The following is a 27,784-nucleotide window of genomic DNA, read 5'->3' as shown; positions in this document are numbered from 1 at the left end:
ACGGTGTCGCTTAAAGGGCCCATTCACGGCAGGCCGCCTTGCTGTCCGCCGGCTTATGTAGGATAGTGAACAATCCTACATAAGCCAAAGGAATGCAATGCAGGATAGTGAATGGGCCACTTTAGTAGAGGTGGTGGTAAGCATAGACTTAATATTTTCATTATAGGTTTATGGTGGTAAGTTACATAAACCTATAATGCTAATATTATGTCTATGGTAAGTTACCACCACCTCTACTAAAGTGGCCCATTCACAACTGGCACTGGGGGCCTACCAGTTACCACTGGTAACTGGTAGGCCCCCAGTGCCAGTTGTGACGTACCGTCTAAAGGTAAGCGTCCACAGGTCGGTATCGTACGCAACGGACGTCTCGCATCAAACGGATAATTTTTTTTACAGTACGTCCGCTGACTCGGCACCGGCAGCGTACGGATTACCGATGAATGCTCAAAAGGAGGGTGTGGATGGAAAAGTCGAAAGCAGAAATTTTGACATAGGAACTTTGTTTGGACTAATTTGAAGATAAACATACTGGCTAGTCGCCTTATACCTACATACTGGACTTTTGCATTTTTTAGTTCAATTTTGAACTAAGATAAGTAAAAAAATAGGATATTGGCGCGATCTCGGCAACGCGGCAAATGTATGGTCAAGGTTGTTTGCTTAGGGGATGGCCTTAAGTGGGGAACAACGACGGTAACTACCAACTAAATAACTTACAATGCTATTTTATTACTTATCTGAAATCTGAATAAATATATATTTACCCCCATAACCGTTTTGAAATTTGGATAAAATTAAAAGACAGACTTGGAATCCCCCATTGTTCCACCACCACCTTCAGCCCCAGGGGCCAGTACATTGATACGTGCATAATTTGCTCTGCTTTAGATATTCCCCACCTGCCTTAGATTTTTACGGAGCGAAGGCTATTTAGTAGGAGGCAAAATAAATAGTTACTTCAGCATTACATTATGAGAAGTTTATTTTATAAAGAAAAAGCTTAAAATAAATTACATTAACAAGTCAAATTACAATCATCTCCTCACTTAACGGGCTTCATTTGCCATAGTCCATCGTTGAGGTAATGACAGTTTTCTATTCCAACGCCCTTGTTAACCTTTGCACTGGAAAAGAAAGGAAGAGTCATTTTTTTGTAAATTAACTGGGCAGTGGACATCGCTGCAAGCAAAGTTTATTCGTTTCCTGATCTATGTTTATCAAGTCTACATTTTTTGCTTAGCTATTTATGCTGCTTTCCGATTTAATTCGATCATAATGTAAACAAAGCTATCAATAAAAATATTAAACGACATATTTTAATTACATAACACACAATAGGAATACAATGGCAAATTAATTTGCTCGCGTCTTAATTTTTTGTTTAAGTACATTTAAAATTTAAATTAAAGTGAAACGCATTACGCAATGAGGACTAAAGTTTAAGAATCGAATTCTTGCAAATTGCAATGATAAAAATCGGCCAAGTGCGAGTTAAACTCGCGCACGAAGGGTTCCATACCATTATAGAGCAAAAATAGACCAAAAATTGTGTTTTTGTATGGGAGCCCCCCTTAAATTTTTATTTTATTTAAATACTAGCTGTTGCCCGCGACTTCATCCGCGTGGACTTCAGTTTATAGCGCGCGATGTCAACAAAATTGGTGTCAAAAGCTTTTATAAAAAAAACCCTGGTACCTACCCCTTAAATCAAAACAGCTGTGCAGTGTGCACATATTATTTCATTTTTTAAAATTAAACTAAAGCTTATTATGCCAAATTTTAAAGCTTATTTAGCCCCCCAATTACACAACTTTACCCATAAACTATTTATCATTGATAGGTTTAAGGTTAAGTCACTGTATATAATATAAATTACTGACTTATTAAATAATGTAATAAAGAAATAACAATCGAAAAAAAATCGTAACTGGATTGTATGATGATACCACCTCTTATAGAAAGATGTTGGGCAAGCGTTAGCGCGATGTAAGAGACGCACGGTGCCATCTAATATGAATTTTTAGAACTAACTTAATTTGAACAAATTTTCGTATTTTCACCCCCTTACAACCCTTTTTTCCAGTAAAAAAGTAGCCTATGTCCTTTCTCAGGCTTTAGACTATCTGTATACAAAATTTCATTACAATCGGTTCGGTAGTTTTGGCGTGAAAGCGAGACAGACAGACAGACAGACAGAGATACTTTCGCATTTATTATATTAGTATAGATTATTATTAATTATTGACGTAGATATATAATTAAGTTATTTGTGAAAATATTAAGTGCCTACCTGTTGCTATTATTGAGTCCCGTTTTTACCCTTTGGGTACGCAACCCTAAAAATCACGTTTGTTGTATGGGAGTCCCCGTTAAATATAAATTTTATTTTGTTTTTAGTATTTGTTGTTATAGCGGCAACAGATATACTTACACAATCTGTGAAAATTTCAGAAATCTAGCTATAGCGAGCTAGCTAGCTAGCTATCTAGCGAGTTACAGCCTGGAGACACACAGACACACAGACAGACAGACGGACAGACCTTGGACGTGGGAGAGCCATGCTTCGGCACAAATGGGCCGGCTCGACCGGAGAAATACCACGTCCTCACAGAAAACCGGCGTGAAACAGCGCTTCCGCTGTGTTTCGCCGAGTGAGTGAGTTTACCGGAGGCCCAAATCCCCTACCCTTTTCCCTTCCCTACCCGCCCCTATTTCCTTCCGTACCCTCCTTTATTCCCTTCCGTACCCTGCCCTATTCCCTTCCCTACCCTCCCCTATTACCCCTTAAAAGCCCGGCAACGCACCTGCAGCTCTTCTGATGCTGCGAGTGTCCATGGGCGCCGGAAGTTGCTTTCCTTAAAAATTTTCATAAAAAAAAAAGACATTGAAGTCTTAGGCCGGTATAAATAGTCAGTACTCAAGATGCATCTCGGTCTCAAGACACGGTTCAGGCTCTGTGATTGATTGGCTGTCAAATTTTGGACCAACCATAGAAGCGAACCGCGTCTTGAGACCGAGATGCATATTGATTACTGACTATTTATACGGGCCTTAGTAATAGGGTCCCGTTTTTACCGAACCCTAAAAACTTGGAAAAACTGAAAACAAAAGATAGAAAAATAATTACATGTCGTCAGTCGACAAAGACGTCATGCCAACAGCCAAAGCGTGCTCTTTGCCCTCAGCCATGACGGCGACTACGCTGCCCTTCTCCACAGATGACATTCGAGCTCCGGGAGACGTCAGCCCGGGGCACATGATGTTAGCCCCGCTGAGCACGAAGCGGATAGCACCCTTGTCCACCTGTTGCATCGGCAGGAAGAATGGGTCTGGAAAGAATACGCAAATCAGAAACGCAATGTGCTCACAGCTAACAACAACTGACAACAAGCAACAGTTGTATTGCATGCGTGATGCGATGCACCACTAGTGCATGCTGCGGGACGAATATTATAGAACTAGAATTTTCAGTTCCAAAAGTAATGTTTAAAAAAATTAAAGTTTTCCTTGATACTGATTACAAAACTTATTCTTATTTTATTCATTTCATACAAAGTATTTAAATTAGACGTTCACTTTACAAAAATCCACCGTCCAACTTTAGTCAGGGGCGGATATAAGTTCTAGTGTAACCCAAAATTTCACCCATAAGGGCCAACGCGTGCAACGGAGCGCGGATGCGGGCGACGACGCTGCCCATACTATTGAATCATTTATTCACACGCGCGCGTGTGCCCGCGCGAGTTTTAGCGTTGGCCCAGGTTGGCCCTAAGTATTCCCGTCAAAATTTCGGCTATCATACTTTTTCGTCGTGCATAAAAAGGATACTTAATGTAATTTTTTCAATGGAAAATTCACAACATTTTCTATTTTCTTACATTTATGTAGAAGCCGCAATGTTGGCATCCACGGTCCCTCTCGGTGGCGGAAAAAAAGGAGTTCCCCAGCGCTGTTTACCATTATTTCTATGTGGTCGTGACTAAAAAGACAGAACAAATCACTTCTATGCTATAATATTATGTTATTAATAGATTAGATATACTTATTATAAATACGTACATAATATTTACATTGCGCTATACTATTTTCAACATTCTAAAAAGGGGGAATAAAATGGCAATTTAAGAAATTCTACGTTCTGTGATTATATTTTTAGTACCAAAATATTAAACATACTTTCATAAATTATAATAAATATCTTTGCTTTGAAGATTACATCCATTAATATGTCACAGTACAGTGGCCTCATTATACGTCATGGAAAATGATTGACCCCTGTGTAGTAGGTACATGCGCATGTATTACACTATACACTGCAAGATAAATTATACATACTGTTATGTAATTTATAAATGTATGCAATATTATTGCGTGGCTGCGGCCTCAGACCCGTCCAACATAGTTTGCACAGTAGATTCTCCTAATGACCTAGAATCAACATAGTAGATTCTAGGTCATAAGCGAGTTTAGGGGTCTTATTAATAAAAAAATATTACTACTTTTCCACGTACACGCTAATCTAATATGGATGTATGTCAGTGTTTGTTACTGATTTTTATGCAAATCTTTACCATTTTACAATACGAAATGTGTCCTTTTTCGGCAGAACCTGATCGATGTGATTCTCCAAATGTGGGTACAACTCCAACAGTCGCGCCCTGATACCCTTCTGAACTGAAGACTTAAGTTGCTGAACTCCGGAAATGCTCTCCTTTTCGTCAAATCTGAAACATAATTTATCTCTTCTTGTAAAACACAAGAGGTAACAAGTCAATATTACACTTACAAAAATCGCTAGATATTGATTTTGGCAAATGTTCAATTGTTTCAATGCTAATCATCAGAGTATTATGTATTACGTAAACATTTTAGTGTATGTTATTCATATATTAGATTAAGGTTTTGTATGAAAAATATGTAACAGTTGGGTTAATACTGTTCGTATTAGGTAGGTACAGTTTTGTGTGGTTTTGTCCTTCGTAGGTTTGCCTACGGCTTATTAGGTTTCTCGACGTAGCTCAACCATTTTCCATTCAAGTGTGCAAAGTGCAAACTATTACAATATTAACATAGGTTAAGGTAACATATTGCAAGTTTGTCTTGATCCTATTAGCTGATGCATTTAAGCAGCTCACGTGTGTCTTGCTTAGTAGACATAGTATCTTTAAAATAATATATTAAATTATGAGAAAAAGAGTTTAAAAAATAAATAAAGCAATAGATGACGCCCGCGACTCCGTTGCGACTTGCGATAAAATTCGTTCATCACACGGGAACCGTACATTTTTTCTGGTATAAACAGAGTCCTTTGTCCTTTCTCGGGACTCAAAGTATTTTCATACCAAATTTCATCTAAATGTGTTAAGCGGTTTGGGCGTGACGAGGTAACAGAGAGACAGACATCGACGCTTTCGCATTTATTTTTATTTATTAGTTTGGATTCGTGTTAATGACAAAGTCATAATCATTTTTAGGGTTCCGTAAACAACAAGGAACCCTTATAGTTTCGGTCCATCCGTCCGTCTTTCCGCGGTTATGCTCAGAGACTCTAGGACCTATAAAGCTGTAATTTGGCATGAATGTACATATTAATGATGTCGACAATATGGTACATGAAATCTATAAAAAAAATTATAGTACCTTCCCTACACTTCAAGTGGGGATGATTTTTTTTTTGTCGTCCAACCCATCTGTGGGGTGTCGTTGGATAGGTTTTCTAAAAATATTATGAGTATTCATAGATCAATTTCCAATTTAGGGATCCGTTTGTGAAATATTAAGTTTTGAAATGAAAAAGATCGTTAGAGTCCAGTCCCCCCCCCCCCCCTACCAGCTAAACGGTTGCTTCTGGAAATATGAAAAAATTCACGGGAGTAGGAAATGGGCGATTCCATTATCGCGGGTACAACATTTTGACGCACTTAAAGCGTCCTACTGACAAAATAAAACACATTTATTAATAAATTATCTTTTGAAGGGATACATTTTAACTAGTTCAATCATAAATTGTAAATGAAAACTAAAATTAAATCTAAGAAAAGCCATAAAACATGTTTGAAGTACTATCGCGGGTGCAACCAAATTGGTCCTGTTCATTTGAGAATACTGCTAATTGTGGAACTTTTCGTAATTTATTAACCCATATTTCAAAAGTGTATAAGACAAAGAAATGATTTAACTAGATACAATTAATTTAAGTAATTAGTACTAGGAATTATTAACAATTTTCACGATCGCGGGTGCAACATCAGAATATCGCGGGCGCAACGAGTCTAAAGAAATTGAATTTATTCATAAGTCTGCGACTAATTTCTACAGTTTTGATATGCAATAAATAATATTATTAGTAAATTGTAATAATACTATTTCAAATTTTATTATTTTTTAATTATCAGTCATTTATCGATATAAAGAAATCATCTAAATCACTAAAAACAATTAAATAATGTAACTTATGCAAACCTTTTTTGATGTATTGTTATAAAACCGAACTACAGCACACCTTTAATTCAAAATTAATATTTATAATTTAAAAGAATAGAGGAGAATTATATGTAAAACTATTTTTTTCAAAGAAAATTATTAAGTATTTATGATTTTTCCTGTCATTTGTAGCATTTCTTCTAAAATATTTAAAAATAAAAGAATATAAATAATCATTTTGAAACATCTGTTAAGTAATACATGAAATACTTCGAAAAATATAAAACATGGTGCGACTCCATTCAAATTTTTATAAATCTTGTAATTACATGTAAAGTATTAATAACAAATATAATCTAACGTTATTGTTTACCTTAATAATATGAAATAAGACGAAAATCACTACAATAGTCAAAAAATAATTTGTTGCATTTCCAATTGTACTGCTTCGATCGCGGGCGCAACCACTTTAAAGGTTTTGTTTTTTTATTAAAAATAATAAAATAGTTTGTTCTAATGATTAATTCTAATTTCCCTCACATTTCTCCTTACTTTCACAAAGTTTTAAATTATTAACAACATATTTTAGCGAGAAAACTAAACTTTTGTACCTTTTTTGTCGCGGGTGCAACCATGGCAATTTTCCTTTAATAATGTTTGAAAACTATTTCAAAATTGTTGTTTTTTTGCACCGAAATATAAACTTATGTTATACAGTCAATATTATGTAATGAAATTCAACTTCGTGCTAGTGATTTAGAGTAAAAATGATCATGTGTGGCATAAGCAGTTTTTCTCGCGCCGTTAGATGATATCATTTCAAATTGCTCTAAATCATTCAAATTACAATTTTTACTCATAAAAGTTCTTTTGCTAATAAATATACATCTTTTTATTTATAATTCAATAAAAAATGTAACAAATGCTATAAGTACTTTAAAAATTCGTGTTGAGGGTCGTCTCTAGCGGAATCGCCCAAATATGCTGAATTTAAAAGAAAAACTATCACGGCTAAGAGGACTTCATAAGTTATTGAGTAATAGGTAGTCGATCAACTAAAAAAATGTATTCGGCGAAGTATAAAGGAACTTTTCGTTCAAACTCCTCTGAAAGTAACTGAGATGATGTTGTTAGTAGTTATAAATGTATATTCACTGACCATACAAAATTAAAAAAAAAACTAGCGGTACTACAGAACCCTATATTGCGGGTGACCCGACACGCACAAATGAATGTTCTGAATAATAACTTTATGAACAAGTCTAATGGATATTCCGCGCGGATATTCCACAACACAATTAAAACTGGAAAATATCTACGTCATAGACTATGTCGTTTACAACACATTATCCTGTGTTGTAAAATTGTTATGATATTGTATTGTAACTTGAGGCAGTTTTACTTATCCTGGGTCTTAGATGATACTCGCAAGTTTTTGGCAGAAGCATCAAAAGCCTTAGCTGTTTTTCCTTTCCAATGACCTAAATTATTTTATTAGTCGAATAAAAAATATTGTTATCTAGAAAGGCGTATATCTACATAGTAGATTGTATTATACGGTTTCCATATTATATCGACGGTTATCAATTTTATTGACAGGGTTGGCTATAAGCCTATTACGTAAATTCTTATATGATTATACAGAATATAGACTACCTATAACCTCCTCCTTTTTGGAAGGCGGTTAAAAATAAGGTTAAGTTCGTACCTCGTCCGCCTTAGTAAGGAGTAAGGACGTTATTTTAAGGTAAATAAATAAATAAAAACTCTCTATTGAAACAAAATCAGTAAATAAATTTAAACGCAAGTTACAAAAAGAGAAATGGTTTGAATTGGCGGCCTTACTGGTGGAAGCAGTCTCTTTCAGGCAACCATAAAAATATTTTGGGGTCTCTATTTTTCCTGACCAACTTAGATAATGTTTGCAAAACAAATACTAAGCAGACGAAACCATGACCGCTGACAGAATGTAGCGTTTAATAATAGACGCTAATCCTATTACTATACGGACGTTCGTGGCAGGCCTCAGTCGAATTACGTTCAATGCCACCAACAAACACGTGCATCGTGCGTCTGACTGCCGAGATCACGTGTTGGTATTGGAATGATATTGTTATTCAATTATTTTTACGAGCTGTGGGTAACGAAAGGAAAACTTGAATCTTACATAGGATAGGTACTTATTTAAATTATAATATTTACATCATGCTGCATTTTTTAAAAACTACCCCGTCTACTCATAATTGAACTAATATTTTACTAAAAAACTTTTCAATAAATACTTACAAGATCCAACTTACAAAAAGAACTGAAATCCCAACAAAAACATTTCTTGTAAAATATTTTCGCATCATCTCCGCGACGGAAGCGAAACAGCGAAGCCATACATATTTACTGGTATGTAGAATTTGTTTAAGTTGGGGTCAGTAGAGTTAGGCCGTGTAGATTCAGAAGCTTGGCTCAACATGAGATCTGATATTTTTTTCCCAGGGGTAAACCTTACGTGTGGTCGTCTCGGGCCTCGGCAACATTTTACAAGAAATGTTTTTGGTGGGATAACATAGTATTTTTAGATTGTCTACATCAATCATCATGGTCTAAAAACTTAATAATATTATCTTATCGCGATAATACACTATCATACTAATCTAGGGCATAGATATTTAGACAAGTAAACAATAATTTTAGAGACGAGTGAACTTTGAAAATTGAAATTAACATCAGGATTGATTACTCTATTTACCCGGAAATTACAAAGCTGCAAATGATACACAAAATATATTATCTTTATGCACTGACAGCCTGCCAATATTTTTAGCAGCTGTACCTACTAGTTCGTCAACAATCAACATGAATACGTCAATCATGTCAACATAAAGTACAAACACGGTTTTGTCATATTTTGTGACGGTATCAAGTTCTTGTAGGGTTTTGAGTTTTATTGATGACTAGATGTCCCGAGCGGCTTCGCCCGCGTAAATTAGGAATTTTACAGAAACCATACATTTTCCCATAAAAAATATTTCCCCCGTTTTTCCCACATTTTCCTGAGTTTCTTTGGTCGTATTAGTCTTAGCGTGATAATATAATATAGCCTATAGTCTTACTCGATAAACGATCTATCTAACACTGAGATAAGTTTTTAAATCGGACCTGTAGTTCCTGAGATTGACGCGTTCAAGCAAACATACTCTTCAGGTTTATAATATTAGGTAGGTATAGATTTTTTTAATTGTCGCTTAACAAACTCGAGTCCCGATCTAAAAGACTATGAAATGGTATACTTAATATGGTAGTGATGATGATGATGATGATGATGATAAATGTAATTTGCATAGTAGCATATGCTTTCTGTTCTTAAAACAACGCCGAAACTCCCAAACTTGAACCCCTCCCAAAGAATCAGGAGTTCTCTCAGCACCTTCCGAACCACGTATACCAGGTATATATCGGTGCAAAATCTTACTTGTTGGTAGCATATGCTTAGAATACTTCTCACAAAACCGAAGTCACCACATGTTTTCCTATAAGTTTTGAGGAGTTCCCTCGATTACTTATGGATCCTTCATCAGATCACCACTTTTGTGAATATAATAAATACCAAATTGGGATGTTACCCTATATACCAAAAGAAAAATTTTGAAAATCGGTTAACAAACGGCGGAGTAATCGTTGAATATAAGAAAACGAACATAACACCTCACCCATTTTGAAAGTCGGTTAAAATTGTAGTCTATGTGTTATTCTGATTTATAAGCTATATTATTGTAGAGTTTCATTAAAATCCGTCCAGTAGTTTTTGCGTGAAAGAGTGAAAATCGGTTAACAAACGGCGGAGTAATCGTTGAATATAAGAAAACGAACATAACACCTCCCCCATTTTGAAAGTCGGTTAAAATTGTAGCCTATGTGTTATTCTGATGTATAAGCTATATTATTGTAAAGTTTCATTAAAATCCGTTCAGTAGTTTTTGCGTGAAAGAGTAACAAACATCCATACATCCACACATCCATACATCCAAACAAACTTTCGCCTTTATAATATTAGTAGGATATCATAATTTAAATTTCACGAAAGTACGCATGTTTTTATCAATGTGTAACTAGCTGTTGCCCGCGACTTCGTCCGCGTGGACTTCAGTTTATAGCGCGCGATGTCAACAAAATTGGTGTCAAAAGCTTTTATAAAAAAACCCTGGTAGGTACCCCTTAAATCAATACAGCTGTGCAGTGTGCACACAATAAGTACTTCATTTTTTTTATATTAAACTTTATATTTTATGCCAAATTTTAAAGCGTATTTAGCCCCCCAATTACACAACTTTACCCATAAACTATTTATCATTGATAGGTTTAGCCCCAATTTCACCAACGTCTGTTAGTGTTAACAGCCTGTTAAAATGTCCTGTCTTCTCTTTCATTCATATGAAAAACGAAACAGCTAACATGATACTAATTCGAGCATTAACTTTAGCAGTCGTTGGTGAAATTTGGTCTTAAGGTTACGTCACTGCCTGCACAGATAAAGTACTGAGTTATTTAATACCGTAGAATAGATATAACAATCGAAAAAAATCGAGACTTAAATGTAAGATGATACCACCTCTTATAGAAAGACTTTTGAGCAAGCGTCAGCGCGATGTAGAAGACGCACGGCGCCATTTATTATGAATTTTTTGAACAAATTTACGACCCTTACAACCCTTTTTTCCAGTAAAAAAGTAGCCTATGTCCTTTCTCCGGCTTTAGAGTATCTGTATACAATATTTCACTACAATCGGTTCGGTAGTTTTGGCGTTTGGCGTGAAAGTGAGACTGACAGACAGACAGACAGACATAGATACTTTCGCATTTATAATATTAGTATAGATTATGTGCACACTGCACAGCTGTTTTTGGGTATTTTGATTAATTAAGGGCCGCGCTACACCGGAATGGCAGCGGCGAGGCGAGCACTTTCAGCGCTGCCATTCCGGTGTAGCGCGGCCCTAAGAGGGGTACAACTTACCAGGGTTTTAAAAAGTTTTTAAATTTGACACAAATTTTGTTGACACCGCGCGCTATAAACTAAAGTCCACGCGGACGAAGTCGCGGGCAACAGCTAGTTATGAATAAAAACAATAATATATAATAAAGTAGGTATGATTCGTTCTGTTACAATAATGAAGTAAAAAATAAAACGCCATCTGTTTTCATATATTAGAATTAAAATGTTGATTGCATTGATATATTTTCTGGATGGAATATAGGCCAACACGGTACACTCGAACTCCTTAGAAATGCAGTAGGAGTTCTATAAGATAAGATAGATTGATTATTATTATACCAAGTGATAATATTATTAAACATTATATTCTAACGTATTAAAAACTATAAACAAAAACATAATAACTAATAAGTATGATTAGTTCTATGTTACAATGAAGTAAAAAAAAATCTGTTAAATCGTATTAGAACTAAAATGTTCATTGCATCGATATATTTCTGGATTTTTTATAATATTATACATAAAATATATTTAAGATTTTTGAAATATTATTTTAATACACATCCAAGACCCAGGGACATTGAAAACTTTTTGTTCCGCCTGCGGGACTCGAACCCAGGACCCCCGGGATGAGCGCTGGCCACGCGCAATGCGAATTAATTTTCATCGATATTTTCATGGAAATAAGATATTTTCCCACATCAAAATGTAGCCTATGTCCTTTCTCAGACTCTAGAATAACTGTGTACAAAATTTCATTGCAATCGGTTCAGTAGTTTTGGCGTGAAAGCGAGACAGACAGACAGACAGAGATACTTTCGCATTTATAATATTATTAGTAATTAGTATATTAGTATTAGTATATAGTATATTAGTATTAGTATATTAGTATATATAGTATATTAGTATATTAGTATTAGTATTAGTATAGATTGATTTCATGAAAAGTAAGGACTTCGGTGGGCACTATCGTGAGTAGAGATGGGCGATGGGTAAATACCCAATCTACCCACCTGGGTATTTACCGGGTAGATTGGGTATTTACCGGGTAGATTGGGTAAATACCCAAAAATGGTGGGTATTTATAATTCAGCGTACGTTTTCACATATTTTTTTTAGTAAATCCTTAGTAAAACCTCCATTAAATACTGCAAATTTGGTCACTAGCCCGTAACTGTTCGAATAAGCCCCTTTAAGTCTTAAACTAATGTATGTTTGCAATACAAAACCATGTTTTTCATGAATTTCGGCCGCATGTCAAAGAGTAACGCTGTGTTTTTGAACTTTTTTCCTAAATTTTGGTTTTGTATGTGTGATATTAATATTCTTTAAAGTATACTGCCTTTTAATGGTGATAAAGTTTTGGGAATTGAGTAAATCGTCTTAGTGGACGCCTTCATCGTTAAGGGAAACACGCGTGCGAAATTTCAAAACATTCATCCCTCCTTTAGGCTAAACTTTGAAAAATTCTAATATACATAGGTTCTCGTAATTCAATATTTGTTAGTAATTGTAGGCACTTAATACGAAATATTGTGTAATTGTGTCTAAGAAATTATAAGGTTCCACTAACTAACCTTGAGCCTATACTATTACAACCTCAAGGTATAAAACCTCTTTTAGGTAAGAATTTTGTGAAATACAATTATAGTGGATGCCTACTTTATTAGAGGAACACGTGTGCAAAATCTTGTCTCCTATATAACCAGTACACAATGTCACGATGACCCACTGCAGGCCACGCCATTGCCCGCCACGCCTGAAAATCGTCCGCCATCATACACCATTACTCCGTTTACACAATGGCGATGGCTAGTAGTGGGCCAGTATGGTCAATTGTGAAGAGGCACCTTTACAGTCTTGACACCTATATATTATGTACATGCAAATTAATGTATTATGTAAATGAGTACTGTTTTTGTATAAACGCAACTAATGATCAAATATAAAAAGTTCTTGGCCTGTGCGTTACTTAAAAGAAAAAAATTCCCTTTTAACCGTGGGAGAGCGATTCTTCGGTACGAATGGGTCGACTCCGAAAAAACCGGCGTAAAACAGCGCTTGCACTGTGTTTCCTTCAACACGCAAAAGAGAATGCCGATCTTATGACATGTCCTCATGTCGTCCAACTCGACCCTTTATGATGAGGGCGGAAACTGCCAACCGGTATGGTTGGTTATGGTAACGAAGTATGAGCGTCATGTCGGATATTCGGTTTTATCAGCGCTCAGTGCAAGTAGCTCCAGTGAGTGCTCCAGAGTTGGCTCCAGTCTTTACGCGTCTTTTTTGGCTCAACTATCCTACTCACATAGTTTTGGCTTCTTGAAAGACAGCTTTTTGAGAAAAAAATTGTCCCCCCGCAATGTAAAGTAGAGATTATAATATTAATCCCCAAACCCGGAAAAGATCCATAGGATGAAAAATCTCACCGGCCTATAAGTCTTCTGCCAGTGCCCTCCAAGGTCTTAGAAATACTCTTCCTGAAACGCATGATGCCAGAAATCAGAGCGAGTAAACTGTTACCCGATCACCAATTCTGTTTTCGCCAAGCGCATGGGACCGTGGAGCAGGTACACAGACTGGTAGAAGAAATTCAAAAAGCTTTTGAAAGCAAATCTTACTATTTTTCTGGACATATCACAGGCCTTTGATCGATTATGGCATCTTGAACTGTTGTATAAAGTTCGTAAAAAGCCACCCTTAAACTTCTACCTCTTTATAAACGCATACCTCAGCAATAGATATTTCTATGTTGAGTACGGAGATAGTGTCACATGTCTCCATGAAATCGAAGCAGGAGTGCCGCAAGGCAGTATATTGGGCCCTTATCTCTACCTTCTAAACACATTAGACCTTCCAAGTACTGATGAAGCTCTGACATATACATACGCAGATGACACAGCAATCCTCGCAGTAGACCAAACAGCCCATGAAGCATCGGCAACATTGCAAAGAACCTTAAACGAAATATCATAATGGTTAAAAGATTGGAGAATAAAAGCCAACGAGAATAAATCTTTCCATGTAACTTTCACATTAAGTCACGAAACATGTCCAGAAGTAGAACTTAATCGGATAAAAATACCACAGTCAAACGATGTTAGATACCTAGGAATTTATCTCGACAGGCGATTAACATGGAGAACACATATATGGAACAAAAGAAAGGCTTTAGACAAGCAGCTACGAAAGCTTTACTGGCTGATAAAATAAACTTATTTTGTATAAAAGCATACTCAAACCCATCTGGACCTATGGGATGCAGTTGTGGGGCACAACCTCCACATCAAACACAGAAATTCTACAACGATTCCTCGAAAACCCTCGTATAACTGGAGCCCCATATTATGTTACGAATAGCCAAATCTACAATGATCTAAAAATCAAGTAAGTATGTAAAAGAGAAAATTAAAAACTCCCTTCAAAACTATTATAAAAGAATAAAATGACATCCCAATATGTTGGCAAAAAAATTGATAAAAACTCTACCAAACCAAACATTCAAAAGATTATAAACATTCAAAAGACGAGCCCCACAAAATCTTCTGTAAATAAAGATAAATAGTAAATATATAGACGCATCAATGGATGCGTGCCATACAAAGAAGAAATTCAAAACGACTAGTTCAATGTCTAGAAGTCAAATCGCTAGCAGAATGAGAAGTTAAAAAAATCAGAAGCAAATCAAAGCAAATCAGATTTTATATAAGATAGGACGTTTTATATGTATAAATAATAAAAAATTATACCTACATATTTTTCTATATAATTTCTTTAACCAGGTACATACACTGTCTATTTTAAAAGTAATTTTCAAGGGTCTTCTAATATTTTTTCTAATTTTTTTTTTAAATATTTTAAAGGTTTTTCAAATATTTTAAATTATTAATAAAATAATAGAATGTAAATAAAAAAAATCGGCCAAGTGCGAGTCGGACTCGCGCACGAAGGGTTCCGTACCATTATAGAGAAAAATTAGGACAAAATTTGTGTTTTTCGTATGGCAGCCCCTCTTAATTTTTTTATTTTATATTAATATTATTATTAAATATTAAAGTTAACATCCATCTAAAGACTGTGTAAAAATTCAAGTACCTACATTTTGCTATTATTGATAAGATAGCAGAAAAGGCCAAAAAAAACACGTTCGTTGTATGGTAGCCCCCCATAAATATTAATTTTATTTTACTTTTAGTATTTGTTTTATTAGTGGCAACGGATATACACAATCTGTGAAAATTTCAACTCTCTAGCTATTACCGTTCTTGAGGCGGTTGTGACTTAAGTATTGAATTTTATCTACCCGCCCTTTTGGGTAGATACGGGTATTTACCGGGTACGTGAGGGTAAATACCGGGTAGATGGGTAAATACCCAGGTACGTGCCCATCTCTAAATTCGTGAGTCGTGACTCGTGACCCCAGACTATGGTATTTAAATAGCATTTTACTAGATAGATGCTGACTGCTGGCAAACGCAGAAAATCATAATATGTAAAGTATTTTCCCATTGTTAATTTTTGAATTGTGAAAAACCCGAAAAACCCGTTTTTCATTAAACAAAAACCCGAAAACCCAGGTGGGTCCGAGTTTCGATGCCCTAGCCGTAGCTCTACCCACTAAAACCCGACCGTGTTCCTTTCTGCGCCGATTCTGGCAGAACCACGGGAAGTGTGGGGCCACTACACACAATAGTTCGAGGCAATCGCGTGTTTAAAGGTGTATCATGTAACTTATAACCTAATTGGTACGACTGTAGACTGCTAAACATAACAACTTACACGGTAGCTGTAGTGATGCAAAATTACGAATTGACAAATCCGGCCTAAATGTGCAACGCTGCTGCAAGGTTGCATTTCAGGCTATTGTAAAGTTTAAAGAATATTATTATTTATTATGTCTGCGCAGAAAGTGTAATCGCGCAGCCCGTTATGACTTATTATTTCTATCAGTGTACTTACTTATAATAATATTATAGTCACTACAAAATACATAATATTATTATAAAACAAAGTCCCGCCGGCCGCCACGTCTGTCTGTCTATCTGTTAGCGGTTAACTCTAAAACTAGTTCACTATACACTGATTTCCATGCGGTTTTCACCAATCGATAGAATGATTCTTTCGGAAGGTTAAGTATATAATGAAAATACCCAACACCTATAAGCTTTTGCCACAGATTACACGGTGGGTTTTGACTTCGGAGTTTTGACCCAACCACTTCAAAGTTATTAACTTCATATCCAAATTCATAGTATGATGGTAGATTTTAAAATAATAATAATAATATCTATGGACGCTTCACACCACGGTCTGGTCTGGCCCCGTGCTAAGTACCTGAAGGACTTGTGTTACAGGTACCAGACAACGGAAATATATTATTTAATACTTTTATACTATACATATATTTAATATTTTTATTATATTATCATACACATCCAGACCCGGGAACATTGAAAACTTTCCGTCGGCGGGATTCGAACCCGTGACTCCCGGCTTTAGCTGCCACACACTCAACCAATTGAGCCACAGAGGTCGTCAAAAAAATATTCTTGATTATTGGATAAATTTTTATATTTGCACTAGATGTCCCGCGCGGCTGCGCCCGCGTAAATTAGGAATTTTACAGAAACCGTATATTTTCCCATAAAAAATATTTCCCCCGTTTTTCCCACATTTTCCTGAATTTCTTCGGTCGTATTAGTCTTAGCGTGATAATATAATAATATAGCCTATAGTCTTACTCGATAAATGATCTATCTAACACTGAGATAAGTTTTTAAATCAGACCTGTAGTTCCTGAGATTGACGCGTTCAAGCAAACATTTTCTTCAGGTTTATATAAAATAAAAAAATCTATGTCTACCTAATATTTTAGGTAGACATAGATTTTTTAAATTATCGCTTGACAAACTCGAGTCTCGATCTAAAAGACTATGAAATGGTATAATATGGTAGTGATGAATATGATGATGAATGTAATTTGCATAGTAGCATATGCTTTCTGTTCTTGAAACAACGCCGAAACTCCCAAACTTGTATCTGTAAAGAATCAGGAGTTCTCTCAGCATTTTCCGGACCACGGTATACCAGTTATATCTTGGTGCAAAATCTTACTTGTTGGTAGCATATGCTTAGAATACTTCTCACGAAACCGAAGTCACCACATGTTTCCCTATAAGTTTTGAGGAGTTCCCTCTATTACTTACGGATCCTTCATCAGATCACCATTTTTGTGAATATAATACCAAATTAGGATGATACCCTATATACCAAAAGAAAAATTTTGAAAATCGGTTAACAAACGGCGGAGTAATCGTTGAATATAAGAAAACGAATATAACACCTCCCCCATTTTGAAAGTCGGTTAAAATTATAACCTATGTGTTATTCTGATGTATGAGCTATATTATTGTAAAGTTTCATTAAAATCCGTTCAGTAGTTTTTGCGTGAAAGATTAACAAACATCCATACATCCACACATCCATACATCCATACATCCAAACAAACTTTCGCCTTTATAATATTAGTAGGATGATATTACATCTATACTAATATTATAAAGAGGTAAACTTTGTTTGTTTGTTTGTTTGTTTAATTGTAATGAATAGGCTCAAAAACTACTGGACCGATTTTAAAAATTCTTTCACCATTCGAAAGCTACATTATTTATGAGTAACATAGGCTACTTTTTATTTTGGAAAAATAGGGTTTCGCAAGATATTTTAGTTTTTCGGAAACAACCAGAAAATTTACTTATTTTGCGTACGCTGCCTAAACTATAAAAGATAGAACCATACAATGTTGTAAGTAAATGTAGATCTTATAAGTATCTACAAAAATGTCCGCGACACACTATACTTATCTATGTCGAATAAGGCACAATAACAATTTTGCTAAGTATTTAAAAATCTTGAATTTTTTTGGACAACATTATACGCGTTTATTTTACTTATGCAATTAATCCTTATGAAAATAAATTATTTCATCACTAAGTACGGTTTATTTAGATAACATTTGGTCTTTGAATGATTAAAATTGGACGTTTAGTTTTGAAATTATGGCGAAATGAAAATATAACGAACTATCGTTATATTGGTGACGCCCACTAGGGCGTCACCAAGCGGGGGTGCGCGTGCGGGAGAAAGACAATCTATGCAGTGTGCACTATATGCATCCCTTCGGATAATGACTGCGTCCGCGTCGTCGATGTTAGTGTTGCAGTCTGTGAATTGACCTGAGAATCAGTTTGCTGACCGAGTCTTTCCTGGGTACGCTTTTTGCAGCCGTAACCGACATCCACGCGGGCGGAGCCGCGGGCGACCGCTAGTAATAATATTATGTACAACTCTAAGACAATAAGCTATAAGTAGGTAATAATATAGCCTTGTGGTCTCATAGGTAACTAAAAAGGGTAGAATTATTATTTTTTAACAAAAAATTAGAACCGACTTCCAAGGTAAAAACAAAAGTAATATTCTTAAAAATAATCTAAAAAGAATCAAATAATTCTTATTCGTTATTATAGTGCCGTCTTCAGACTTCGCCTAAACCTCAACTATTTCTGTACTCAATCTTCATTTTGAAGTCGGTAACTCGGTACCAGCCCGAAAAACGAAACGACTTCCTTTTGCATGTAATGTCGGTCACGTTTATGTTTGACTAGCTGTTGCCCGCGACTTCGTCCGCGTGGACTTCAGTTTATAGCGCGCGATGTCAACAAAATTTGTGTCAAAAGCTTTTATAAAAAAAACCCTGGTACCCCTTAAATCAAAACAGCTGTGCAGTGTGCACATAATATTTAATTTTTTTTAAATTAAACTTTATATATTATGCCAAATTTTAAAGCTTATTTAGCCCCCTTAACTTTACCCATAAACTATTTATCATTGATAGGTTTAAGGTTACGTCACTGTATAATGTATATTATAATATTAAGTACTGACTTATTAAATAACGTAGAAAAGAAATAACAATCGAAAAAAAATCGGGACTCGAAGGTATGATGATACCACCTCTTATAGAAAGATGTTAGTCAAGCGTTAGCGCGATGTAAAAGACGCACGGCGCCATCTAGTATGAATTTTTGGAACTAACTTAATTTGAACAAATTTTCGTATTTTCACCCCCTTACAACCTTTTTTTCCAGTAAAAAAGTAGCCTATGTCCTTTCTCAGGCTTTAGACTATCTGTATACAAAATTTCATTACAATCGGTTCGGTAGTTTTGGCGTGAAAGCGAGACAGACAGACAGACAGACAGACAGACAGACAGACAGACAGACAGAGATACTTTCGCATTTATCGCATCGCATTTCGCTCTGGTAAGTACTAATACCTGCTGATAAGTGGTTTGGCATGGTTTGTACCAGCGCAACGTTACTATTGCATATTTTTAGATTAAAAAGTAGTTATTGTAAGATAATAATAATTGTAGTAGTCAGACATACGATATCGCGGACTTTTACGTTGATATTAATGTCCTCTATAAGACTATAGTACATCACTTTGCGATAAGTAAGTATAGTCTATAATTTATAAAGCATAAGCAAGAAGGAATATTTTGGTAGATTTTTCACACAATTATTAACACTTAATACGGTTCCCTTTTTTCTCTCATTAAATATAGCCTATATTCAGCAGAAATAGTGTGGATTAAAAAATATGCATTAATACTTCCATCGTGCATCGGCATCGTGGGTATCGCAGACACAATAGATCTTCAATTGTTATGCTGGCAGCCGGCTGCCGCTATTGGAGATTTATAGTTAAAGAAATTAATTAATTATAATAGCAATCAAAAATAATAGTCATTCAAAACTTATTTTAAAAAGTTCTAAAAATATTACTTTCGTAGTCATAACTTTTAAAGCTTTTTTGAAATTAGGATTATAATAATGAAGCACGATAGTCTATATCAAATCAATAAAGCAGCACCCGGCTGTCGCATAACTATTGAAAATCTATTGTATCTGCCATTCCCACGATCGAGGTAATATTTACGTGGACTCTCCGGGCGAGTCTGTGGCACTGATAATTAAATCTCTCCCCTACCGCACGCACACCCGCGCATCGCGCCTTGACGCCCAATTCGCAACGTGCAGCAGAAATCGTAATATTTTAATTTCGCCATAACATTAAAACCAAACGTCCAATTTTAATCATTCAAAGACCAAATATTATCTACATTAACTGTACTTAGTTATGAAATAATTTATTTTGATAAGGGTCAATAGCATGATTTAAATAAACGCATTTAAATATAGTCCAAAAAAAATTCTAGATTTTTTAATAAAAAAATGGTTATTGTGCCTCACTCAACATAGATAGGTATAGTGTGTAGCGGACTTTTTTGTAGATATTTAAAAGATCTATAATTACTTAGAACATTTTATGCCTCTATCTTTTATAGTTTAGGCAGCGTACGCAAAATAAGTAACTTTTCTGGTTGATTTTTTAAACCTTGCGTCCGAAAATCCCAAATATCTTACGGAACCTTATATTTTTCCAAAATAAAAATTAGCCTATGTTCAGCAGAAATAATGCAGGATTCCAATGGTAAAAGAATTTTTCAAATCGGTCCAGTAGTTTCGGAGCCTATTCGACTCAAACAAACAAACAAACAAACAAAAAATCAAATCTTTCCTCTTTATAATAGTAGTGTAGACTAAATAAATGCTATTTGAAAACAACAGTGTACTTACACCATTTTTTCTGCATAAGTTAACTTGTTTAATCTGCTACAAAGCCATCTTAAAATTGATATTAACAACATGATAGTAACCATAATATATGACAAAATAAAACGCAAGTCGTATCAAATGTAGAGTCAGTCACATATGGAATTGTCCTTTAAATTAATACGTGAGAGAAAAACTTTGTAACCCTTTTTACGAAAAATGGGGAAACGTAGGTGCATGAAATTTCGCACAGTTATAGTTTATATGGTGAAGGAGTGCATCGAGCTAATATTATTTTAAAATAATGCCTTAATCATATATATTTTTAACAAATAAATCGTTACACACTCTACGACACTACTACTAGGAAAAATGACAGATTTTTGAGTGACAAGCCTATACATACCAATTATACTCTTTTATTTATGGTCGAAGTCTGTTGACAACAAGTTGACAAATTGAAAATGGATTATTGTTTTTTTTATTAAATTTTAGATACTATTAGACAACGCTTAAACGGCCAGTCTGAGATCAGAGACAAGAATTGAAAAAAACTATGATGAAGTCAATATTTTTTACAAAATATAGGTAGTAGTCCTAATGTCGTTGCAAGTAAGGTCGAATTTCGACCGTTGGGCGAACTCTAGTAGTACTTAATAGTAAGAATACCGTAATATTATAAATTATAATATTACAGGCTTCTTTGGAAGAATAAAACTTAATTAAGTGGGAATTGCTGTTTTCATCAATAGAGTTTTCATAATATAATATTTAATGTACCTATTATGTAGGTACCTACCTAGTAGTAAGTACTTACATAATATTAGTGACGTGGGCTAAGAGAATATTATAATCACTACGTTTTGTCGTGGGTTCGATTACCGCGTTGAAAACATGTTATTTCCAAGTTTAGTTAGGTCAATGCAGGCTGATCACCTGATAGTCTGATAAGTACATGATAAGTAAGATGTTCCAAGCGTCGGATGCACGGCCGTAGCTAGAGGGAGGCATTGGGGGGCAATGCCCTACCTTAAAATCATAATGCCCTACCTTAAAAATACCAAAACCCAAGAAATCAATAAATTCTGATTATTTTTTTGTACTTCTGCCCTACCTGTAACCAATGCTGCCCTACCTCAAATCTGACTGTAGCTACAGCCCTGGTCGGATGGGCATGTAAAAAGTTAGTCCTGCGCCTGATCTCTCGCCAGTCGTGTCGGTCTTCCGTCACACTGGGTTATGAGAGCAAAGGAATAGAGAGTGCTCTTGTGTACTGCGCACACACTTGGGCAATGTAAAATTACTCCTGCGTAACTGGCCTGATTTCAATAAAACCGGCGGCCACCGCACTGCCCCCGACACCGAAACCGGTGTGGGATTTTTTTGGAACTAACGTCATAATTAATAAGTACTTAATTATTTTAAAGTAAAACAAAATTTATCATATCATTCTTTAATGCATACTTTCAAATAAAAATGAACAAAGAATAGTTGAACAAACAAGTTAAGCAATAACAACAAAAAGTGGTTATGTATAAAGGTACCTATAGACAACATTACAACAATTTTACGTGTTGTGTTTTTAAACATCATGAAAGACTTGAAATGAATATGTGGGCCAAGCCAATCTATAAGATTAAATTTTTGTATGGAAATTATAGCCTCTTTGTATATTTACAAGATTATATAAATTTATGAAAAATATTGTCTTTGTTATCAGTCACATACAAACTGGCTCTGATGGGATTTTAGGGTTCCGTAGCCAAATGGCAAAAAACGGAACACTTATTTTATTATTTTCTTGCAAGTAAACAAATGTACATAAGTAATATTTAGGAAACTAATTTATTTGACAGTTAAGATCAGTGATAATGGTACGATTATTAATTCTAAAATGCATTACTGACAATATCCGTTTATTAGCTAAGTAATCTAATTTTTAAAACCATATGATTAAACAATAAACATACTTCTTATGCAATACAATATCAAGAAGTACTTGACTGTATATTATAACTCCACTTTTTTATACCATAAAATCTTTTAATTATATTTGAACACTTACAACAATTTAGAATATACTTTATTATTTAACTAATACAGACCACATATTATTTTAATTGAAAACTACCTCAAGACCTTATTTAAACATATTTTGAACGGTTTTTATAATTTTGATTGATGACAATGATAATAATTATTAATGATGGAATGTAATAAAAACAATAAATAAATTAAAAAAACGCCTAGAAAAATATGTTCGAATCTATTTACTGGAATATCAACGTCTTATATGAAATATGAGATTCTAATTTAAATGTGCGAATTTATATGAAACGAATGGATACAAAAATTATACTATTATAACTACATTCTTAGCTCAAACCTCTTAAGCAGTGCAACAGGCAACTGTCGATGAAACATTTGACACACTCTTCACAAATGCTTGATAAATAATAGAATTTAAATTCTGTGAATCTTGAAATTTATGTGCTTAAGGCTTGTGGCTGTTGTTGTGATGCTTTAGTCAATAATCACCCCTTTATGTGGTCAACAAATATTACTGTAAATTAAGTACATTCCAAAAAGTTTTAATTATTTTTTATATAAAATTCATAAACTATGGTAAAAAACTCTATGGACTGTATGGTTTATTTTTATCAGTGCAAGACTAAAGTATCTTTAAACTAAATTACAGTTACTTTAATAGTACTTACTTCCACCAATTATTATAAATTAATTATAATTATCATAAACAATAAGTAGTAACTTAGTAATGGATTGAAACAGGAATGAACAACGACAAATTAGTCCACAAAAAATAGCATTGTATAAACAATGAATGTCAAGAATATGTACCATTAGTCCTGTTCAAACCCATAATTTTCTATTACATGAAACAAGAAATATTTTTGACCCAAAAGTAATAAAAACAAAAACATCAAAGAAAATATTATGAAAATATAAATATATTTATAAATTTAATAAAACAAATAGTGAACCAGTTAAGAGTGTCTATAAAATACTTATTGCATACGGTAGTTATTAAACTATTAAAATAAATTAGTTTTGTTTATGCATACAGTAGTTTTACTGTAGCCTCAGTGAAAAAGTAAAAAACATACAATTAAAAATTTAAAAACAAGTTCTATGTGCAAAATTGAAAGAAGACATTATTAGTCTAGATACTTTCTATGGTCTACTATCACTTTTGGTGTCAGGTGAGGCTAGAATGCAATAGATGAAGGTGGCATAGAACACTCTCCAACAGTCACTCTATAAGAAGCCAGTTCACTTATGCCATGGTAATGCACAAAAGCAGCAACAATAACAAGAACATGAAATATTTGATGTGATTGGAACCAAATATCACACTTCCCTGGGAACCAACGTTCAGGAACTCTGAGAGCATAAAACATTGCTCCTAAAATATAAAGTAAGCCCATCAGAACCAGCCAACCGAGAGAAGCCTTGCTGACCTGACTGAACCATCCCTCGGTGATGCCATAGTGTATAGCCGGCACTACACCAGACAGACCAAAGCCCATGAAAACTCCAGCTCGAAGTGGTCTCAGTCGCGGTTCAGAAAACTTATCCCACAGAGAAACAATTATTGACAGTATACCAAGCACGATTACCACAGAAAGATATATAATTTTGGGTCTGTAGTGGCAATAAAAGCTGTAATATAACCAAGGAACAAAGGACCCCATTATCAGTAGAGCTATGCCACAGTAGTCTAGTTTGGAAAACAGTTTTCCAACCATTTCTGAGTGACAATACAATGTGTGGTACGCAAAGGAAAATCCGAGGCAGATGATAGCACCAACAAAAAATACACCAAAGATCATCTTCTCTTGCATTTGAATTTCAATTGACGGGCGAGACAGGAAATAAATAGCCACTCCTATGAATGCAATACATCCCAGCAAATGGGTCCATATATTGCCAGTTTCAGTGTGAATACGGAAAATCGACGCAAAGCAGGCACTGAACGAAGGTAGGGGTGGTCTATGGCCCTTGTGGAGGTAATCGTTGTCTTGCAACCACCGCGGCAAATGTCTAAAATGACAGACGTTCCACGAAGCCTCCCAAACTTTACGCACGAACTCTTCAGCTTGTTCCGCGGCGTTGTGGGCGAGAGCGCCTAGATCGATTTCATCAGATAGAACGCCAGCTTTGAGCACTTCTGCCATCTCCGCGTCGAGAAGATGTTGGTCTTCCGGAGTCGATGGTAGTGGACATCCTTCCTCCTCCTCCGCTAGTACTTCATCAAGTTCGTCTATAGGTGAAGCTAGACTCTCGGCGTCGGGATCCCATACTTGCCGTCGTCGAATTCCGTCCGAAGATACGCTTTGGGACCCCGTGTCAGAATCCACTTCCCACATCTTTACGCCTTTGTCGTTTACTCGATATTGAAAAACATCAGCGAATTTGGATTTCGAGAGTCGATTAAAATTCAATTACGTCACGAAATAGAAATCACTACGTCTTTTGTTTCTTCACACTTCACAGTAATGGTGGTCACAATGTTGAAAAAAAGGAAATATCCAAGAGGCCGTGACAAAATGTAACTTACAGTAACACTTACAGATTTCAAACAAGTGTACACGTTAAAAACTATTGCGCGAATGTGATTTTAGAAATACGAATTCAAGAGGGCCGTGCATTTCATTATCTCCTTGTGTTGTAACTTGTACGAAATCGGAAATACGTGACGTTGAGTCTCTCTCGCTCACCACAGCTGATGACAGCTGTCTACACTCTACGCTTGTGAGTACTGAGTTGTGAATGACTGAAGTAGTGTTGTACTTATGTCAATGTAAAAAGTGCATCGACTAAATACCCCAATCGATTATGGGGATGAACTCGATGAGTGTTACAAAGTATGTATGAAAATAACAATGGAATAAGGAGGAAATATAATTAATATTCTCAATAATTGCAATATTATACTACCTAAAAGCCGAGCTTTGTGGGGGCTCGCGTCGTTTTTCTGCGTCGTAACAATTTTACACATCTACATATATAAATAAAAATTACTATGTTAAAGCACAATATCTTTACGGATATACACTTTACGGAATAACTATCACTGTAGTGATAGTTTATAATAGATAGATTCCGTAAAGTATACCACAAAAGTCCTTAGGTTGTGGAATATACTAGGGCTCGCTTCGCTCGCCCTGATAAAGACGTAACTTTATGAAGTGCCTTATCAATATGTTTGAAAATCTTCGTTTTTTTTTACATAAAGCTACAAAGATCAAAAAATAATTTGCAATGAAAGAATGTGGATTTTATGTAAACCTACAAATTTAGCTAGATGACGAAATATGTAAAGTACAAGGTTCGTTCAAATTAAAGGGAAAAAATATGAATGATTGCTGATTGCATACAAATTATACAGTTTAGCTGTTTTCTCCACTTATATCTTCATTACTTTATTTAAGTACATACATAAAACTTGACTAATGTGAATACACCAGGTACCTGCTGTTGCCATTCATAATATCAAACAAATACCCAAAGCTGCGGAACTCTTGAAAATATGTTGTTGACGATTTGTTATTTTAAATTCTTTACATTAGTAAATAGTAATTAAATCATGCTTATTCTAATTCATATTACTGTATGTGCCTGAATCCTGATACGTTAGAAAAACAACAAACAAACGCCAATAACATTGACTAGGATCTAGGAAGCGTGACCGAACAAAAATAGAATAAAAACGGCGTTCATTGCTGCATGGGAATCCCGTTTAAATATGTATTTGAATTTTTAAATTAACTACTAAAGCGATAAAATCGTGTTTGTTGCCACATAAACATGTATTCAATTTAATTTTTTTTGTTATAGTGGCAAAAGAAATACATTATTTCGTGGTTCTTGAGATACAACCTGGTGACGGATTTAACGGACAGATGGACAGACAGCGAAGTTTTAGTGTTTTTACATTGTAGCTACGGATCCCTAAAAGAACAAAAAAGACTGCCACGTAGATTAGCGTATGTAAAGCCTAGAGTTAAAAATGAAAACTGAAATTAGGTTAAGTTGAAAGTAAAACTCCGAATCGGATTTAATGTGCAATATCTTAATCGAATGATAAATTAGAAAACTAAATAAAAATTGATACATACTGTGCGTCAAGAAAGTAAAGAAATTAAAAAGTGGCATAATCGTAGTGTCATCCCTTTTTTCTTACATTGATTTGAAAGGGATGACACTACTGTGTTGCCACTTTTTTATTTCTTCACTTTCTTGACGCACCATAAAAATATTTACCCCGAATACCGATTCCTGAACCCCTTTTCCTCCTTAACTCAGTTATACACGAATGTCCATCACTACTCTGTTCTACAACTCTATACTCTATAGTCTATGTTGACACACGTTATATCCGCCCTTTATTGCTATTGGTCAATTATGTGACGTCAATATAGATTGTCATCAAAAGAACATAACCTATATTGTTTCATATAATTTTTCACAATAAAATAGCAACGAAACGTACTTACTTTTTGAACATGATGAATAACTTTATAAACGATATAATATAAGAGACTGATTTTAACTACAAAAACACTTTAAATCAAGATTTTTATATTTCCCGAATCTCTCGAGAATCTATTTAGCCGAAACGTCAAAAGTTGTTGGGAAATGGTAGACCATTGGTGGACCAGTGGACCAATCA

General features: G+C 35.0%; 2 protein-coding genes across 4 annotated transcripts; both read right to left on the bottom strand.

Annotated features, from left to right (window-relative positions):
* Nucleotides 1–959: 959 nt before the first annotated feature.
* On the bottom strand, nucleotides 960–27,740 carry LOC121726626 (malignant T-cell-amplified sequence 1 homolog). 3 transcript variants are annotated; one of them, XM_042114061.1, is made up of 5 exons: nucleotides 27,609–27,740; nucleotides 4,575–4,727; nucleotides 3,882–3,982; nucleotides 3,131–3,332; nucleotides 960–1,127 (listed from the first exon to the last, which is right to left on the bottom strand). In XM_042114061.1, exons 1-5 carry the CDS (start codon nucleotides 27,617–27,619, stop codon nucleotides 1,046–1,048), a joined length of 549 nt encoding a protein of 182 aa, XP_041969995.1. In that variant the 5' UTR covers nucleotides 27,620–27,740; the 3' UTR covers nucleotides 960–1,045. The 3 variants fall into 3 exon arrangements, with proteins under 3 accessions (XP_041969995.1, XP_041969993.1, XP_041969994.1); XM_042114059.1 differs by lacking the exon at nucleotides 27,609–27,740 and adding an exon at nucleotides 21,115–21,186; XM_042114060.1 differs by lacking the exon at nucleotides 27,609–27,740 and adding an exon at nucleotides 8,713–8,796.
* LOC121726624 (adiponectin receptor protein) lies at nucleotides 23,455–25,870 on the bottom strand. Its single transcript, XM_042114057.1, has one exon. It carries the CDS (start codon nucleotides 25,476–25,478, stop codon nucleotides 24,318–24,320), a length of 1,161 nt encoding a protein of 386 aa, XP_041969991.1. The 5' UTR covers nucleotides 25,479–25,870; the 3' UTR covers nucleotides 23,455–24,317.
* Nucleotides 27,741–27,784: the final 44 nt, after the last annotated feature.

The sequence above is a fragment of the Aricia agestis genome, chromosome 4 (assembly GCF_905147365.1).
Source record: "Aricia agestis chromosome 4, ilAriAges1.1, whole genome shotgun sequence".
Classification (NCBI taxonomy): Eukaryota; Metazoa; Arthropoda; class Insecta; order Lepidoptera; family Lycaenidae; genus Aricia; species Aricia agestis.
Note: the sequence above shows the minus strand (reverse complement) of the source record. Positions and strands in the feature narration are given on the sequence as shown.

What these genes read in the sequence shown, in the direction of transcription:
- LOC121726626 (XM_042114059.1), bottom strand. Translation starts at nt 21,185, where the DNA reads ATGTTGTTAATATCAATTTTAAGATGGCTTTGTAGCAGATTAAACAAG. An exon ending in ACTTATGCAGAAAAAATGGT is followed by an intron (nt 4,728 to 21,114) that starts GTAAGTACACTG and finishes ATTATGTTTCAG; the next exon opens with ATTTGACGAAAAGGAGAGCA. An exon ending in ATTGCGGCTTCTACATAAAT is followed by an intron (nt 3,333 to 3,881) that starts GTAAGAAAATAG and finishes TATTCTTTCCAG; the next exon opens with ACCCATTCTTCCTGCCGATG.
- LOC121726624 (XM_042114057.1), bottom strand. Translation starts at nt 25,478, where the DNA reads ATGTGGGAAGTGGATTCTGACACGGGGTCCCAAAGCGTATCTTCGGAC.